At 46.5% G+C, this 17,639-nt stretch overlaps 2 protein-coding genes across 2 annotated transcripts in view; both read right to left on the bottom strand.

The window, feature by feature from the left end:
• LOC135817635 (stomatin-like) overlaps nucleotides 1-6,162 on the bottom strand; it is a 7,741-nt gene extending 1,579 nt beyond the window's left edge. Inside the window, exons 1-5 of the mRNA XM_065330857.1 lie at nucleotides 5,885-6,162; nucleotides 3,416-3,488; nucleotides 2,658-2,740; nucleotides 1,251-1,510; nucleotides 399-477 (exon numbers count right to left, since the gene is read on the bottom strand). Coding sequence (XP_065186929.1) covers nucleotides 399-477; nucleotides 1,251-1,510; nucleotides 2,658-2,740; nucleotides 3,416-3,488; nucleotides 5,885-6,076 — 687 coding nt within the window. The 5' untranslated portion in view covers nucleotides 6,077-6,162. The remainder of the gene's footprint in view (nucleotides 1-398; nucleotides 478-1,250; nucleotides 1,511-2,657; nucleotides 2,741-3,415; nucleotides 3,489-5,884) is intronic.
• Nucleotides 6,163-8,085: 1,923 nt separating this feature from the next.
• On the bottom strand, nucleotides 8,086-10,547 carry LOC135817634 (C-signal-like). The gene has a single exon (XM_065330856.1). It carries the CDS (start codon nucleotides 10,196-10,198, stop codon nucleotides 9,359-9,361), a length of 840 nt encoding a protein of 279 aa, XP_065186928.1. The 5' UTR covers nucleotides 10,199-10,547; the 3' UTR covers nucleotides 8,086-9,358.
• Nucleotides 10,548-17,639: the final 7,092 nt, after the last annotated feature.

The following is a 17,639-nucleotide window of genomic DNA, read 5'->3' as shown; positions in this document are numbered from 1 at the left end:
GCCCAGTACTGCTGCTGATTGTATACACTGTCACAACGAACCTTGCAGAAGACATTTTTTGCCGCAACAAATTTTCGGCCAAATATGACCAGGCCGAAAATAGCCGAAAGTAAATACGCGCCGAATATTTGTTGACTTACAGCACTCTGTTGCAAATTTTGTGGAAATAATGACATCACATGCCAGATCTCTGGCCCTCCCTCATTGAAACGTATGTGATTCAGAGTTGCGCACAGGTCAAAGTTATGGGCAGTGCCTGGTCCCTGACTGGCCGGATAAGAGAGATAGGAGTGGTTGTTTTTCAATTTATATTATATTATTTTTTCAATTAGCAACGATGTGCCATCAACTTCAACCTGGTCTCGAGGCACGGTAGCTAAAGGGCAGGCCAATCGTACCTTAGCTCTGGCATCACGAGCAGCTTCAGCCTCAGCAGCCATGGCTCTCTGGAGCTTTTTGGGCATCTTGACATCTTTCCTGCATACCACAGCAATGGAAACATGCACAAACACACACAGAGAATTATTATAAGGGTTTACTTTCCAGGAACACGAGGGGAGCACGGATGCAGCGAATGGGATTTTCGGTCTTTGACCACTTTGTGGTGGGTCTGATCTACTCACCTCCCACCGCTTAGAGGCGATTTACACGACGGCAGGATTTATCCCGTGCGTGATGCTACCATGGAGATTCAGTCACATGTACTCATATTCTGGCGCGAACGTATCCTGCTGGCTATCCCGGTACGGTCCCGGTGCCATGAGGGGGCTGGGGGGTGGAAATGCATACCGTGGCATTCCGTGGACTGTTTTGTACTACAGGTACTGTACGTGCATCCTGCCATGTGAATCGATTTTCGTTTTTCCCATATCACGGCAAGCTCTCGAGATCACGTGCTTCTCTTCCCGGCGGAATGCACTGCCGTAGTGTAAATCACCTCTTAGGAGCTGTGCCTGCGCCTTGATCCATAGACGGTGATGGCGTTCCTGCGGATGCGGAAAACTAGGCCAGCAGCAGAGTCTCGCGATATAAAAAACAACAACTTTCCATTATTGCAAATGTACATATACTCGCCACGTTCGAATTTCTTGTTGACCAGAGACAAACGACTTGTAAAGGTCCCAAATTCCCACTAGCATTCAGCAAAACACCACACAGGTTTCCAGTGGGGTGCAGCTGCTGCTACCTCTCCCACTGATAGAAGAGAACTTTCAGGCATACAGCCTGGTCCATAGGTAGTTGGCACTTACACATCAATGCGCTCCACCTTGACACCCCAAGGGTCGGTGGCTTCATCCAGGATCACTTGCATACGGCGACTAATCTCCTCGCGGTTGCTGATGAGCTCCTCCAGAGTGACAGTTCCTAGAATGTTTCTCAGCGTAGTTTGAGCCAAAAGCCAGGTGCTGTATTGAGCGTTGGCAACATTGGTTACTGACATAACCGGTTGGAAGATACGGTAGAACAGGACACCATCCACGGTCACTGTTACATGGTCCTTGGTCAGAATCTACAGCATAGAGTGGGAGCACAAGCATCACAGTTCATATTACACAGCTCAGTGTGGCAACACCACAGTTCATATTACACAGCTCAGTGTGGCAACACCACAGTTCATATTACACAGCTCAGTGTGGCAACACCACAGTTCATATTACACAGCTCATTGTGGCAACACCACAGTTCATATTACACAGCTCAGTGTGGCAACACCACAGTTCATATTACACAGCTCAGTGTGGCAACACCACAGTTCATATTACACAGCTCAGTGTGGCAACACCACAGTTCATACATACTAGTAGCTCTGAGCCTCAGCGTGGGTGCACAAACATCACAATTCATACATGTATGGCTCATTGTGGCAACACCACGGTTCACATATGGCTCAATGTGGGTGCACAAACATAACATTTCATATCTGGCTCAGCATGGGAGTAATATGGGCTTTTTTGGGCCCAAATTCTTAAAAAATGTTCCGGGGGGGGGGGGACCTCAGCTCTTCAAAGTTCATGGCCACACCAATGCGGAATACGTTCCTGCGCTCCCTGACCGTATACATATAGAAGTACAGCAAAGTCAGGCATTTGCGTCAGTTCCAGACACGACCAAAAGAGGAAGACACCCAATTATGCCTATGTGTTCCTTGAACTGCACGTTGTGCAGCTGGGTGATAATCGGTAGACTGAGAGAATGCTTTGCATCTGCTTGAAAACTGATGGGCACAACACCCTGACTCAGGACTCAAATTGTCTCCAGCCCTCTCACTGATCATGATGGTTGTGAACAGAGAGCTCATGCAAACCTTGAAGAAAGAGTACACGCAGCCTAGAGTGTGCAGCTTCTGACTTTTTCTGCACGAGTGTGTCATGGCGAAATTCCGCGATTGCATATACACCACAGTACATACAGCTAAGAGGCGGGACGTGGCGAAGTGCGCACAACTGAGCTGCAGCCATGCAGCAGGGGATCCGCTTGAATCCTGCTTGCACGCACTCCATCACTAAGATGATGTGATCCAGGAATTTCGCCGGGACAGAAGGCGTTCGAGCTGCACATTCTGGGTTTCATGTACTCTTGCTTGAAATACTCTTACTGCAAAATAATGTGTACTTTGGGGTACAAATGACTCAGTAATATTTCGAAAACACACTGACCTCCTGTGGTGGGACATCAGAAACCTGCGTTCTAAGATCAATATTCCTCAAGTCATCGATGCAGGGCAGGACGAAGAACAAGCCTGCAGTGAACACAGTACAGGTGCATACCACTTGTACATGTACTTGTACTTACTCACTGCCAAAACTAGTCGCGTGGGTCTCCCCGCGAGAGGGGAGAGAGACTCAAAAGGAATCTTGCAAAGATGACTCAATTGGCTATTGTACCGCCCAACGGCCAGCATCTCCTGAAATCCCCCAAAGCTGGGTGGACTTGGAAATACTCCCTCTTATGGGTTCACCACACAGATGTAGGTGGGCGAGGACAAGGTGCAAAAAAGGACATACACACACACACATGCACTGCATGGGAACAGTGCATGATCCAACTTTTATTTTAGCATTGAGCGAAATCAAGGTGCATTTCGAGTATATTACCGTATTTTCCGGAGTATAAGCCGCACCCCCCCCCCCCCCCGGGTGAATTTTGAGTGCTCAAAGTGTGGCTTATACTCCGGAAAATACGGCACATACGGCTTCACATTCTAACATTGATAGTTGGAGTTCGACATGGTGCTGAACAGTTTGTTGTACACTAACCAATATAGATTTGACATTTGACTGAAAACCTGCCGCTGTTGTGCTAACAGCACTAACCAGGCAATCGGTCACTACACAAAATAGCAGGGGATAGGTGAAAATCCATGATTGTTCTCAGCACTATTGGGTGTGGAACACAAGTCTGTGCAATGCCTTACCGGGGCCCTTGGCATCACCGGAGACAACGCGACCAAGTCTCATGATAACGACACGCGTATATTCGTTGACCAGCTGATAACATGTACACGTGCACAGGTACACACACGCACACCCACACGCACACACAGACGCACACACACACACACACACACACACACACACACACACACACACACACACACACACACAATAACAGTCACTATGAGCTAAACAGGTACTAATAGTTGACTGCAGACTGAGCATCTCAGATAACAATGTGACGATGTCCACATTGTGCTAATCAAGGAACCTATAATATAAGCTGCACTGCAGCAGTACTTACTGATGGTCAAAGCCACATTGTGTGATGCACCGCATGCCACTTGGCAGACAATAATTTATAATTGTATTTCATGTTGTACATTATACATGCATCCCGTACCCATACACAGACACACAGACATATGCTCCAGTACACACACCCGTGCACTATCTGATGATGTTTCCCCTCATTCGCGGTTAGACATTTTCCCCAGTTTGCCCTTTCCAACTTCCCGCTTATCTTTTCCCCCGTTGACTGTCGAACATTGCCCCACAAACCTTTTCCCTGCTACCTTCTCCCTCCCACCTTTTCTCGCTTCCTGATTAGGCTGTACTCCGCTGACCTTTACACGCTCACTTCGTACCAACCTTATGAGATGGGATACTGTAAAGTATACAATGAGTATAAACTGCCTAATGTTTGCTAATTTTGCGAGAAGAGTATAACGCAAATATTAACCACCGTGAAATCAAACTTCAACAATGGGTGTACCGTATTTCCTCGATTAATGGACCATGCTCGAATAATAGACCATGCTCAAATAGTAGACCCTCCTGGAGGCCTCACGGAAAAATAGTAGACCATGCCCGAATAAGAGACCCGGTCTCTTATTTGAGTTCATCGCGTTGCGCATGCGCACTAAGAAAGCACGTGGTGGATCAAAAAAGGACGCGATTTTCGGTTGCGCAACTACAATTTTTGTAGTGGCTAGTGCTTTCTTTCATTATTTGAGCATGGTCCACTATATGTTCATCGGCACATCGCTGGAAATGGTGGATTTTTAACACGTCATAATATAGAAGTTCTATATTATGACGTGTTAAAAATCCACCATTTCCAGCGATGGGCCGATGAAAATATAGTGGACCGTGCTCAAATAATGGACCCTACCCAAATAAGAGACCGGGGGAAATACGGTATATGTGTGGCCACAGTGCTCCGCAAACACTTGCCATAGTAAACTCGCTGGTTCTGAGAGATCACAAACATTTAGTGACACAAACATTGGGCCGTTTACAGTATACCGGTACTCGCTTGCCCCTATTCTAATCTCACTCTGCTCGCTCGTGATCATTCGACTCAACACCCCGAAGACTACAACTGATGAACATTAGATTTTAGGGAATAGGGGAAGTATACCCTAAAATCAAATTTTCACCAGTTGTAGTCTTCGGGGTGCTGAGTCGAATGGTCTTGGTCCGAGGAAGCTGACACGCTCTCTTCCTCCTTTATTCCCAATCGAACTCGCCCACTTCCACCGAAACTGGGTGACTGCGCCCTACTAGATAGGGATTTGTATGGAAAAAGTCACTAAAAACGCCGTTTCGTTCTTATAAAAGCACGGATGACCGCGATTGGTCCATATGTTGAAGTCTTTTGGCCGCTGAGTCGACTGGTTTTGGTCCGAAAAGGCTGCGATGCAGCGTTCGGCCCTTATTCCCAACCGAACACGGTTGAGTAAGCAGTCACGTGCTCACGCGTAGACCAGTCGCCTGGTCACCATGCCTGCAGGCTACAATTTTCGCATCAAGGTTCAACTCAAAGGTTCAAAGCAGGGAGTCATAAGAGGCTTTTACGACTCCCTGGTTCAAAGGTTCAACTCGAGTGACATAAACGGGCCCACACAGGCTGTAAATGAGCACGTGACCGCTTACTCAACCGTGTTCGATTGGGAATAAGGGCCGAACGCTTCATCGCAGCCTTTTCAGACCAACACCAGTCGACTCAGCGGCCAAACGACTACAACATATGGACCAATCGCGGTCATCTGCGCTTTTATAAGAACGAAACGGCGTTTTTAGTGACTTTTTCCATACAAATCCCTATCTAGTAGGGCGCAGTCACTCAGTTTCGGTGGAAGTGCGCGAGTTCGATTGGGAATAAAGGAGGAAGGGAGCGTCTCAGCTTCCTCGGACCAAGACCATTCGACTCAGCACCCCGAGGACTACAACTGGTGAAAATTTGATTCTAGGGTATACTTCCCCTTTAAACTTCCCCTTTAACCGATATAAATTTTTTCAAACACGAGATATAAAAATAAGAAAGCGATGAAATGCTAGGCAAACTTTACTTGAGCATTCAGCTCTCCTCTCGAAAGTGTATTGGTTGTAGATACATGTATATCTCGGATTGGTATAAATATAACATGAGTTGTTCTTGCTCTTACCTTCACAATTGCCAGTAGTGATATGGGAAAAAGGAAAATGCATAAAAGGATGGAGAACGCTGTGGCAATCGTTCTCCCAATCTCAGCCTCGCCTTGAGCTACTGTCCTAACTTGAGGCTCTGACGGTCCGCCCGCAATGGAAGGGCGACCTTTGAGAACTCCGGTCTCGTCGCAAGTCGTCTCGACCATCATTCTGGCTGACTTTCCAACTCAATTGTAAAGTGCGAAAGAAACCACAGAGCGATCAAGCCAGAAGATCAAACGCAACGGAAACCAACCCCGCCAAAGGAAAAATCACTCCAAAACTGGTTGTGGCAAAAGTCCTGTAGTTTTGCAGGGTAATAATTTTATCACTCAAGTATCAACTATGGAGTAGTAAAATTTTACTACATGTGCTACCGCCTGTACGTATACTACATGTACAATCAAGAGTACGAGGGGTTATGTACTCTTGCTACAATGCTTCAGAGGTGGTTGAAACTGTAAGGTTGCGTTCTTAAATCCTCTCGGAAAAGTTGGAGACTCTCCGAAAAGTTCGAGAGCTGTTCTTATATCCTCTCGGAATTTTAGGAGGCTCTCCAAAGCTCTCGAAGCTTCAGAGGTGGTTGAAACTCGGAGATTCCCGCGGTTTCGGATCAGCGCATGCGAACTAGGCTAAAAGCCACGTGTTGATCATGAGTGTACGCATTTTCCTTTTCACATACGCACAGCGCATACTATTTTCGTGGCACTCAAGATCACGGTCCCTTTGGCGCTCCATTTTGCTTGACATCTGCAAAATATCTCCGAATTCTTCGAGACCCGTTCTTGAAGAATCCCAGTTTCTTCGACTTCTCTTTTCTTCTTCTTCTAGAAGCTGGATAATTTAAGAACGCACCCTAAGTTACTTACAGTGTACTTGGAGATTCCCGCGGTTTGGGATCAGCGCATGCGAACTACGACTAAAAGCCACGTGTTCATCATGAGTGTACGCATTCCCTTTTCGCGTACGCACATACATTCATCACTCAAGATCGCGGCCCCTTTGACGCTTCATTTTGCTTGACATGTGCAAAATATCTCCTTCGAGACCCGTTCTTGAGTAATCCCAGTTTCTTCGACTTCTCTTTTCTTCTTCTAGAAGCTAGAGAATATAAGGACGCACCCTAAGTCTCGATTGAATGTAGTGGGAGAGATCTGTTTTTTGCACGCTTGAGGATGGACTGGTACTCTCCGTAGACAACTTTCCGTAAGTGGAGTACAAACTCGCGAATTCACGGGTTTTCCCCGCCCACTAACGTAAAGTTGCTCAACTTTACGTAGTGCGGAACCTCTCTAATATCACGAGTAGATCTACATACATGTACAATGTAGTTCATAAACCCAAACTCAGAACAGTTTCGATGCACTTTAGTCTTGGTAGAATCAACTAGGGAATCGTCAAATACCGGTATTTGATGACTCCCTGGTATCAACCAAGACTCAGGCAAGAGTCCATGGCCTAGCCCTAACTTGAACTTCTAAAGTTAGTCTTGCCAATACAATACCAACATCCGATGATCTTGCACCGGTACATGCTGAATTAACTTCCCCTTTAATTAATGTGGGGCCGCAGTTGGGATAAAACAAGACCGCTCACCGGCGCGGTGACATCATGCGGCTGATGTAGATCTAGACTCCAGTGAAAACCAGACTACGGTCGTGAAAGCCAGGATTCCCTGGTGAAAACTCTTTAGGACGGCGAACACTAACTTGACCAAGGCCAATGGACCAGTGCCCGATGGCACTATTTGTTCACAATACCCCGGCACAGATAGCGGTAGCTCTTCGTACCCATAATTATTTTAAAGCTATGAATTTGTATACCCAGTGAATGCACAGTGCAGTGGTTTATTCAATAGAGCTATGAACACTAGTTTCTCAAAGCGAAATTTTGTATTATCCGTGTAAGTTTCTCAACGAGGTTTCTAGTGTATGATGCATACTAATAATGTAGGCACTATTGTTATTACAAGGGTTTAGTGTAGTAACCGATAGCCTGTGATGTGGGCCTGTAACCGTTATGCGTGCGTGTTAGTGTAGACTGGAGAGTCTATAATATTATGACACACACATGATGGGGTCTATGCAACTCCCTGGACGGTACATGTACCCGGGTAGATGCAAAGGCAGTGACATACCGGCATGCAAGAGAAGTTATGTACTCTTGCATGTATGTAGGAAGAACCCTACAACTAATAAAAGGAAGGACAACGATGTTACGAGTAATGACAAACTGTGCATTAATGCAACTGAGATCATAATTACACAGTCCGCTAGTGCAACAACATGGCACAAAACTGACGAGGAGTACTGACACATTCAATGGCATGATACCTATTTGAAGTAGCTCCAACACAGGACTCAGCCCGGGACCGAAGAAGAATGCCAAGTCTTGGAGGATTTCCTCAAAAATAGAAATGAGAGTACATATAGCGCAATCGGTTATGTGGTCAGCAGTGCATGACAGCAACTGCACAGTAATAATCCACGGCTGCAGTCTGTTCTGGTGTGTCTTACATGCTATGGCTTGCTTGATAACGTTACGCTGCAGTCTCTAGCCTGCTCCGCCTACTACTATCACACCTAGCTAGTAAGTACATGTAATATGAATACGAGACAACGTTAGTAACGATAAAAATAGGTCGCTGCCGTGGAGTGAGAGCCCATTGAGCCGGCAGCGGCAGCGTGCAGTATGGCTGCAGAAGCCGAAGTGATAACTTAAGAAATCATCGGATGAAACAATTATGCATTATCACGGTTCCAGCAATATTCAATGATAATAGAGATCTCAGCAGTGCTGCAAATAATTTGACTGTCCAAAGTCTGTCCCATATTCATCCTGTATCCAAAACCAAACCCGAAAAGGGACTTCCAATTTTCCAGTGAAACACAAAGGATTATTGCGACTGCATGTATTGATATGCGTGCGGTGGCAATGGGTGAATAAATAATTATATGACACGAGTACATGATTGCATGGAACTTACAGTGATGATAAAGGATTAAAGATTACATATATAAGGATTAAAGATTGATTCATACCCACTTACTGGTACAATTGCTGGGCATCTGAAAAAGATTTCCGCGAGTTTGCATGAGGGTCGTATTTTGTAGCGCCGAGTCAGTGTGTTCATTGTCCGGTTGTTCTGTACGTCACCGCGGATCATCATAGTGTACACTCACGGTGTGGTTTTCAGCTGCAGATCATTGTAAATTCACATTCATCAGGCCCGCCGGAACCCGTCCGGTTGGTCAGGTCGCCAACCGGGACCAACTTTGTTAGCCACCAACGCATGTTCACTGCTGAGGAGGTTGTGTGTACTGCCCGCTGTATTATACACAAAGTACGAAAGACTACGGTGATGCCGAACGAATCAAAAACATCTTCCGGTGACCCTGTTCACACGTGTAGTAGCAAGCAATTAATTGCGTCAACGGAGGCTGACAGCCGGTTCACCATGGCAGTACTTCCCCGGTATGAGACACAAAGGCTCCATTATGCTCCTCATCTAGCTTACGCACTTGTGTCAATATGCCGCGTACGGAGTCGGCCACTTCAAAATCAGCATTCGCACCGCCCATTCCTGTCTTCACCCAGCCGGGATGAATCAGTAAGGAAAGAATACCAAGTGGCTGCAGTTCGTACGACATGACCCTTGCCATCATGTTCAATGCCGATTTGCTGCATCGATACGCATACATCCTGCACTTTGTGTTGTGGACTGCCTCAACGCGTCCTTCACTGCTCAGGGCCACTGAGCCAAGTCGTGAGCTTACATAGACCACTGCGGCCCTCTGGCTTCCCAGCGCTTCACTGGCATTCTGATCTGCAGCACGTTGTAGTAGAGGCATGAAGGCCTGCGTCAGCAATACTGGCCCTATTGTGTTGACTGACAAGTGCTCAAGCATAGCCGCACTGTCCAGTTCACTGATGTTGGCATGCCTATCAGCTGGATCATTCAGCCCACTGTTATTGATGAGTAAGTTCAGCCCCAGCTCTCCCACAGCCTTCTCAACAGAATCAGCAATACGTTTGATTCCACATTCGTCTTTCACGTCAAGTTTCAAGAGATGGAGTTTGGGGTGTTCTTTCGCCAGCGATTCCAAATCCGCCATAGTGTCACTCCCTAGCGGCGCACGATGTGTAGCGAATAGGAAGTCTGGACTACCAGCAACCACGGCAGCAGGACTAGTCGCACCGGACTGCAGCATTTGTCTGACTATTCCCAAACCAATACCACGATTTGCTCCGGTCACTAACACCGTGCGAGGGAAGCTAGCCGTTTCAGCCATTGCTGAGATCCTGACAAATAATTTAATTCTGGCGTTCAAAGATTTCGGATGCTATGTAAAACTGTACTGGAGAAAGGGAAGGTTCCAGACCCGTACCCAGCCTTTACTTTATTCACTGTATTGTAAGGAGAGTATCGACCCCTGGGTCTTCTTACTTACTTGCTCTTCCGTAAAAATAATTCTCTCTTACTGTGGGATCACTATTTTTTACTGTGATTGTACTAGAACTGAAGCAAAAGAAAGTAGAAGCGAATAGAAACTTACTACATGTACTTCTACCAGGCAGTAGACAGTAGCTAGCAAGAAGATGGGCCTTGCCCGAAAAATCGGATGTGAGATTTTATTCTTTTTTCAGTGTGGCTAGTATCCAGCCCGCAGCCGGCCGCTTGGAGATTGTGCTGCCTTGTGCCAGTTGTGGAAGTTAGTTGTGAGCAGGGACACAGTGGTACACGGACCGGTTGTGTCTGAATTATTTGTGAGGATGTGCAAGCCAAGACTCTTTGCCAAGAGTCAAGAGTGAAAAAAACCCATGAAAGTCATTGCCTTGAAAAATGACCAGTGACTGTGTACATGCATGTGCATGACTGACGATCATGGTGTTATGTAGCGGCTTTTGCAGCTCTCAGTCTCACTCAAGGTCTTCGGCACAAGTGGTCCTATCTAGCCAGGGTAATGGAGCATTTTTTTTTAAATTTCGGCCAGTCTGCTACTATCATTTCGTCTTGGGGGTTAGACAAGGGGAAGTAGCCATGTAGGGGCGTTAGCCCGCCTTTCGGCACCTCGAGTTGCAGCTTGCAAGCCTTTGGAGGATGCTCTTCGCAATCGATTTCTGCCTTCCCTCACGGGACGACCAGCACCTGGGGAAGAGGAAAGAGCCGCGCTAGCAATGCCCTGTCGACATGGAGGTCTCGGGATTATCAACCCCACCTCCCTTGTAAGCCAGTACCAAGTGTCTGTAAAGGTCACACAGCCACTCGTTGACAAGATCTTGGTTCATGATGCTCTTCTTGGTGATATCCCTCAACGTATGAGAAGCATGCTATCCTCATGCCACGCTGACATCCGTCGTGAGGAGCAGCACGTTGCCTCAACTATCTCCCAGCAGGCACCTGAGCCGCTCAAGCGCTCCATCGCTGCCGTCCAGATGTTCGTGTGACAAGGGGTTTAACGTCAGCCATGCCCTCTCATGTCCAACTGGAGGGCTACCCATCCATTCGCCACAATGCCGTCAGAGACATCATCGCCGACCTTTTGAAGGGCGTTGCCCATGATGTCGCTCTGGAGCCCCACCTGCAGCCGCTTCCTGAGTGCTTTCCTCTTCGCTCTAATTCAATTGAGGATGGTGCTCGTCTGGATGTTGCTGTCAGTGGCTTATGGGGAAGTCGATTCGAACGTTCTTTTCTAGACATCCGCATATTCAATCCGCATGCACCGAGCAATGTCAATCATCCTTGCCTGCCTCCTACCTCCATCATGAGAAGGAAAAGCGAAGAAAGTATGAGCAGCGAATACTGCATGTTGAGCATGGTTCTTTCGTTCCAGTGGTTTTAGTTGCATCAGGTCATGGAAAGGCTGCCCAGAATTTGTTCAGCCAGATCGCCTGCCTCCGATCAGAGAAAACGGGAGAAGATTTCGGCACCACGCTGGCTGTCATCAGATGCCGGTTATCCTTTGCTCTGGTCCGAGCTTCCGTGATGGCTCTGCGAGGCTATAGAGGTCGCCGATATGTTGACACTGCGGACACCGGTGTTCCGGCAGTTCTTGCAGCCGCTGAACTTGGCTGCCCATTGAAATGCTTCATAACACTATCATAATATTATTATTATTATTATTATTTGTAAGAAAGGTTTGCTCCCCACACCGGAGCTCGCGCTATTCCGCCGACTTTACTTGACACTTGACTGACTCACGACTGCACAATCTTCCTCAGCCTACTCAAGCTCAACTGATGAGGGGTGAATTCCCCGAAACACTGTGTATTGAGCAGGGAGTGGTGCTTTCTTGCAGGTTTGCCGAGTCGAAGGTTCGATGGACTTCTCGTGTGCTCTGGATGGCAGTCGTGAGTCAGTCAAGTGTCAAGTAAAGTCGGCGGAATAGCGCGAGCTCCGGTGTGGGGAGCAAACCTTTCTTACAAATCATCGCCGAAGTCGCAACCACTACTTCGTATTATTATTATTATTATTATTATTATTAGGAGAAAGGGAAAAGGACATATGGAAACGAGTTAAGAGTAACTCTCCACCACTGTAACTAGATACTATATACAGTCAGAAAGTGCAACAACTAGGCACAAAACTGACAGAGTACTGAGACATTCGACGTCCTGACACCTAGCTTCAACACATCTCCGTAGCGCTAACCGACAGCCTTCCAACTTGGAAGGTTCGAGGTTATGGAAAGACCAAAGAGGGGAAGGCAAGCGCAACGAAAACGAGCACAAGCTACAGTCCCAACGGAACAAAGAATGTCGATTGTCACTGGACGATGACGAGACCAGTAGGCGATTTGACAAAGCGGTCTAACTACAATTCGAAGCAGCAAAGCAGCACACCACCCAACTTGGGTGGGTCAAAAATATCAAAGATAAGTTAAGAAGGGGGAAGCTTTGCGAGAACGAATTGTACAAGCCGAAATCTAAACTCCTACAGTACTCCTCATGCATGACATTGTGATGGACTAGTTAACTACAAAACAAGTTGTTTCACACGACGTACGTTTCGCCGTATGGTTCGTGACGGCTCATCAGGTGTGCAATTTGAAACTCGGGTATTGAGCCAATAATAAAAGGAGAAAGGGAAAAGGACATATGGAAACGAGTTAAGAGTAACTCTCCACCACTGTAACTAGATACTATATACAGTCAGAAAGTGCAACAACTAGGCACAAAACTGACAGAGTACTGAGACATTCGACGTCCTGACACCTAGCTTCAACACATCTCCGTAGCGCTAACCGACAGCCTTCCAACTTGGAAGGTTCGAGGTTATGGAAAGACCAAAGAGGGGAAGGCAAGCGCAACGAAAACGAGCACAAGCTACAGTCCCAACGGAACAAAGAATGTCGATTGTCACTGGACGATGACGAGACCAGTAGGCGATTTGACAAAGCGGTCTAACTACAATTCGAAGCAGCAAAGCAGCACACCACCCAACTTGGGTGGGTCAAAAATATCAAAGATAAGTTAAGAAGGGGGAAGCTTTGCGAGAACGAATTGTACAAGCCGAAATCTAAACTCCTACAGTACTCCTCATGCATGACATTGTGATGGACTAGTTAACTACAAAACAAGTTGTTTCACACGACGTACGTTTCGCCGTATGGTTCGTGACGGCTCATCAGGTGTGCAATTTGAAACTCGGGTATTGAGCCAATAATAAAAGGAGAAAGGGAAAAGGACATATGGAAACGAGTTAAGAGTAACTCTCCACCACTGTAACTAGATACTATATACAGTCAGAAAGTGCAACAACTAGGCACAAAACTGACAGAGTACTGAGACATTCGACGTCCTGACACCTAGCTTCAACACATCTCCGTAGCGCTAACCGACAGCCTTCCAACTTGGAAGGTTCGAGGTTATGGAAAGACCAAAGAGGGGAAGGCAAGCGCAACGAAAACGAGCACAAGCTACAGTCCCAACGGAACAAAGAATGTCGATTGTCACTGGACGATGACGAGACCAGTAGGCGATTTGACAAAGCGGTCTAACTACAATTCGAAGCAGCAAAGCAGCACACCACCCAACTTGGGTGGGTCAAAAATATCAAAGATAAGTTAAGAAGGGGGAAGCTTTGCGAGAACGAATTGTACAAGCCGAAATCTAAACTCCTACAGTACTCCTCATGCATGACATTGTGATGGACTAGTTAACTACAAAACAAGTTGTTTCACACGACGTACGTTTCGCCGTATGGTTCGTGACGGCTCATCAGGTGTGCAATTTGAAACTCGGGTATTGAGCCAATAATAAAAGGAGAAAGGGAAAAGGACATATGGAAACGAGTTAAGAGTAACTCTCCACCACTGTAACTAGATACTATATACAGTCAGAAAGTGCAACAACTAGGCACAAAACTGACAGAGTACTGAGACATTCGACGTCCTGACACCTAGCTTCAACACATCTCCGTAGCGCTAACCGACAGCCTTCCAACTTGGAAGGTTCGAGGTTATGGAAAGACCAAAGAGGGGAAGGCAAGCGCAACGAAAACGAGCACAAGCTACAGTCCCAACGGAACAAAGAATGTCGATTGTCACTGGACGATGACGAGACCAGTAGGCGATTTGACAAAGCGGTCTAACTACAATTCGAAGCAGCAAAGCAGCACACCACCCAACTTGGGTGGGTCAAAAATATCAAAGATAAGTTAAGAAGGGGGAAGCTTTGCGAGAACGAACCTCGAACCTTCCAAGTTGGAAGGCTGTCGGTTAGCGCTACGGAGATGTGTTGAAGCTAGGTGTCAGGACGTCGAATGTCTCAGTACTCTGTCAGTTTTGTGCCTAGTTGTTGCACTTTCTGACTGTATATAGTATCTAGTTACAGTGGTGGAGAGTTACTCTTAACTCGTTTCCATATGTCCTTTTCCCTTTCTCCTTTTATTATTGGCTCAATACCCGAGTTTCAAATTGCACACCTGATGAGCCGTCACGAACCATACGGCGAAACGTACGTCGTGTGAAACAACTTGTTTTGTAGTTAACTAGTCCATCACAATGTCATGCATGAGGAGTACTGTAGGAGTTTAGATTTCGGCTTGTACAATTCGTTCTCGCAAAGCTTCCCCCTTCTTAACTTATCTTTGATATTTTTGACCCACCCAAGTTGGGTGGTGTGCTGCTTTGCTGCTTCGAATTGTAGTTAGACCGCTTTGTCAAATCGCCTACTGGTCTCGTCATCGTCCAGTGACAATCGACATTCTTTGTTCCGTTGGGACTGTAGCTTGTGCTCGTTTTCGTTGCGCTTGCCTTCCCCTCTTTGGTCTTTCCATAACCTCGAACCTTCCAAGTTGGAAGGCTGTCGGTTAGCGCTACGGAGATGTGTTGAAGCTAGGTGTCAGGACGTCGAATGTCTCAGTACTCTGTCAGTTTTGTGCCTAGTTGTTGCACTTTCTGACTGTATATAGTATCTAGTTACAGTGGTGGAGAGTTACTCTTAACTCGTTTCCATATGTCCTTTTCCCTTTCTCCTTTTATTATTGGCTCAATACCCGAGTTTCAAATTGCACACCTGATGAGCCGTCACGAACCATACGGCGAAACGTACGTCGTGTGAAACAACTTGTTTTGTAGTTAACTAGTCCATCACAATGTCATGCATGAGGAGTACTGTAGGAGTTTAGATTTCGGCTTGTACAATTCGTTCTCGCAAAGCTTCCCCCTTCTTAACTTATCTTTGATATTTTTGACCCACCCAAGTTGGGTGGTGTGCTGCTTTGCTGCTTCGAATTGTAGTTAGACCGCTTTGTCAAATCGCCTACTGGTCTCGTCATCGTCCAGTGACAATCGACATTCTTTGTTCCGTTGGGACTGTAGCTTGTGCTCGTTTTCGTTGCGCTTGCCTTCCCCTCTTTGGTCTTTCCATAACCTCGAACCTTCCAAGTTGGAAGGCTGTCGGTTAGCGCTACGGAGATGTGTTGAAGCTAGGTGTCAGGACGTCGAATGTCTCAGTACTCTGTCAGTTTTGTGCCTAGTTGTTGCACTTTCTGACTGTATATAGTATCTAGTTACAGTGGTGGAGAGTTACTCTTAACTCGTTTCCATATGTCCTTTTCCCTTTCTCCTTTTATTATTGGCTCAATACCCGAGTTTCAAATTGCACACCTGATGAGCCGTCACGAACCATACGGCGAAACGTACGTCGTGTGAAACAACTTGTTTTGTAGTTAACTAGTCCATCACAATGTCATGCATGAGGAGTACTGTAGGAGTTTAGATTTCGGCTTGTACAATTCGTTCTCGCAAAGCTTCCCCCTTCTTAACTTATCTTTGATATTTTTGACCCACCCAAGTTGGGTGGTGTGCTGCTTTGCTGCTTCGAATTGTAGTTAGACCGCTTTGTCAAATCGCCTACTGGTCTCGTCATCGTCCAGTGACAATCGACATTCTTTGTTCCGTTGGGACTGTAGCTTGTGCTCGTTTTCGTTGCGCTTGCCTTCCCCTCTTTGGTCTTTCCATAACCTCGAACCTTCCAAGTTGGAAGGCTGTCGGTTAGCGCTACGGAGATGTGTTGAAGCTAGGTGTCAGGACGTCGAATGTCTCAGTACTCTGTCAGTTTTGTGCCTAGTTGTTGCACTTTCTGACTGTATATAGTATCTAGTTACAGTGGTGGAGAGTTACTCTTAACTCGTTTCCATATGTCCTTTTCCCTTTCTCCTTTTATTATTGGCTCAATACCCGAGTTTCAAATTGCACACCTGATGAGCCGTCACGAACCATACGGCGAAACGTACGTCGTGTGAAACAACTTGTTTTGTAGTTAACTAGTCCATCACAATGTCATGCATGAGGAGTACTGTAGGAGTTTAGATTTCGGCTTGTACAATTCGTTCTCGCAAAGCTTCCCCCTTCTTAACTTATCTTTGATATTTTGACCCACCCAAGTTGGGTGGTGTGCTGCTTTGCTGCTTCGAATTGTAGTTAGACCGCTTTGTCAAATCGCCTACTGGTCTCGTCATCGTCCAGTGACAATCGACATTCTTTGTTCCGTTGGGACTGTAGCTTGTGCTCGTTTTCGTTGCGCTTGCCTTCCCCTCTTTGGTCTTTCCATAACCTCGAACCTTCCAAGTTGGAAGGCTGTCGGTTAGCGCTACGGAGATGTGTTGAAGCTAGGTGTCAGGACGTCGAATGTCTCAGTACTCTGTCAGTTTTGTGCCTAGTTGTTGCACTTTCTGACTGTATATAGTATCTAGTTACAGTGGTGGAGAGTTACTCTTAACTCGTTTCCATATGTCCTTTTCCCTTTCTCCTTTTATTATTGGCTCAATACCCGAGTTTCAAATTGCACACCTGATGAGCCGTCACGAACCATACGGCGAAACGTACGTCGTGTGAAACAACTTGTTTTGTAGTTAACTAGTCCATCACAATGTCATGCATGAGGAGTACTGTAGGAGTTTAGATTTCGGCTTGTACAATTCGTTCTCGCAAAGCTTCCCCCTTCTTAACTTATCTTTGATATTTTTGACCCACCCAAGTTGGGTGGTGTGCTGCTTTGCTGCTTCGAATTGTAGTTAGACCGCTTTGTCAAATCGCCTACTGGTCTCGTCATCGTCCAGTGACAATCGACATTCTTTGTTCCGTTGGGACTGTAGCTTGTGCTCGTTTTCGTTGCGCTTGCCTTCCCCTCTTTGGTCTTTCCATAACCTCGAACCTTCCAAGTTGGAAGGCTGTCGGTTAGCGCTACGGAGATGTGTTGAAGCTAGGTGTCAGGACGTCGAATGTC

Source organism: Sycon ciliatum, chromosome 5 (genome assembly GCF_964019385.1).
Source record: "Sycon ciliatum chromosome 5, ocSycCili1.1, whole genome shotgun sequence".
Classification (NCBI taxonomy): Eukaryota; Metazoa; Porifera; class Calcarea; order Leucosolenida; family Sycettidae; genus Sycon; species Sycon ciliatum.
This window is presented reverse-complemented; position numbering and strand designations above follow the sequence as displayed.

What these genes read in the sequence shown, in the direction of transcription:
- LOC135817634 (XM_065330856.1), bottom strand. Translation starts at nt 10,198, where the DNA reads ATGGCTGAAACGGCTAGCTTCCCTCGCACGGTGTTAGTGACCGGAGCA.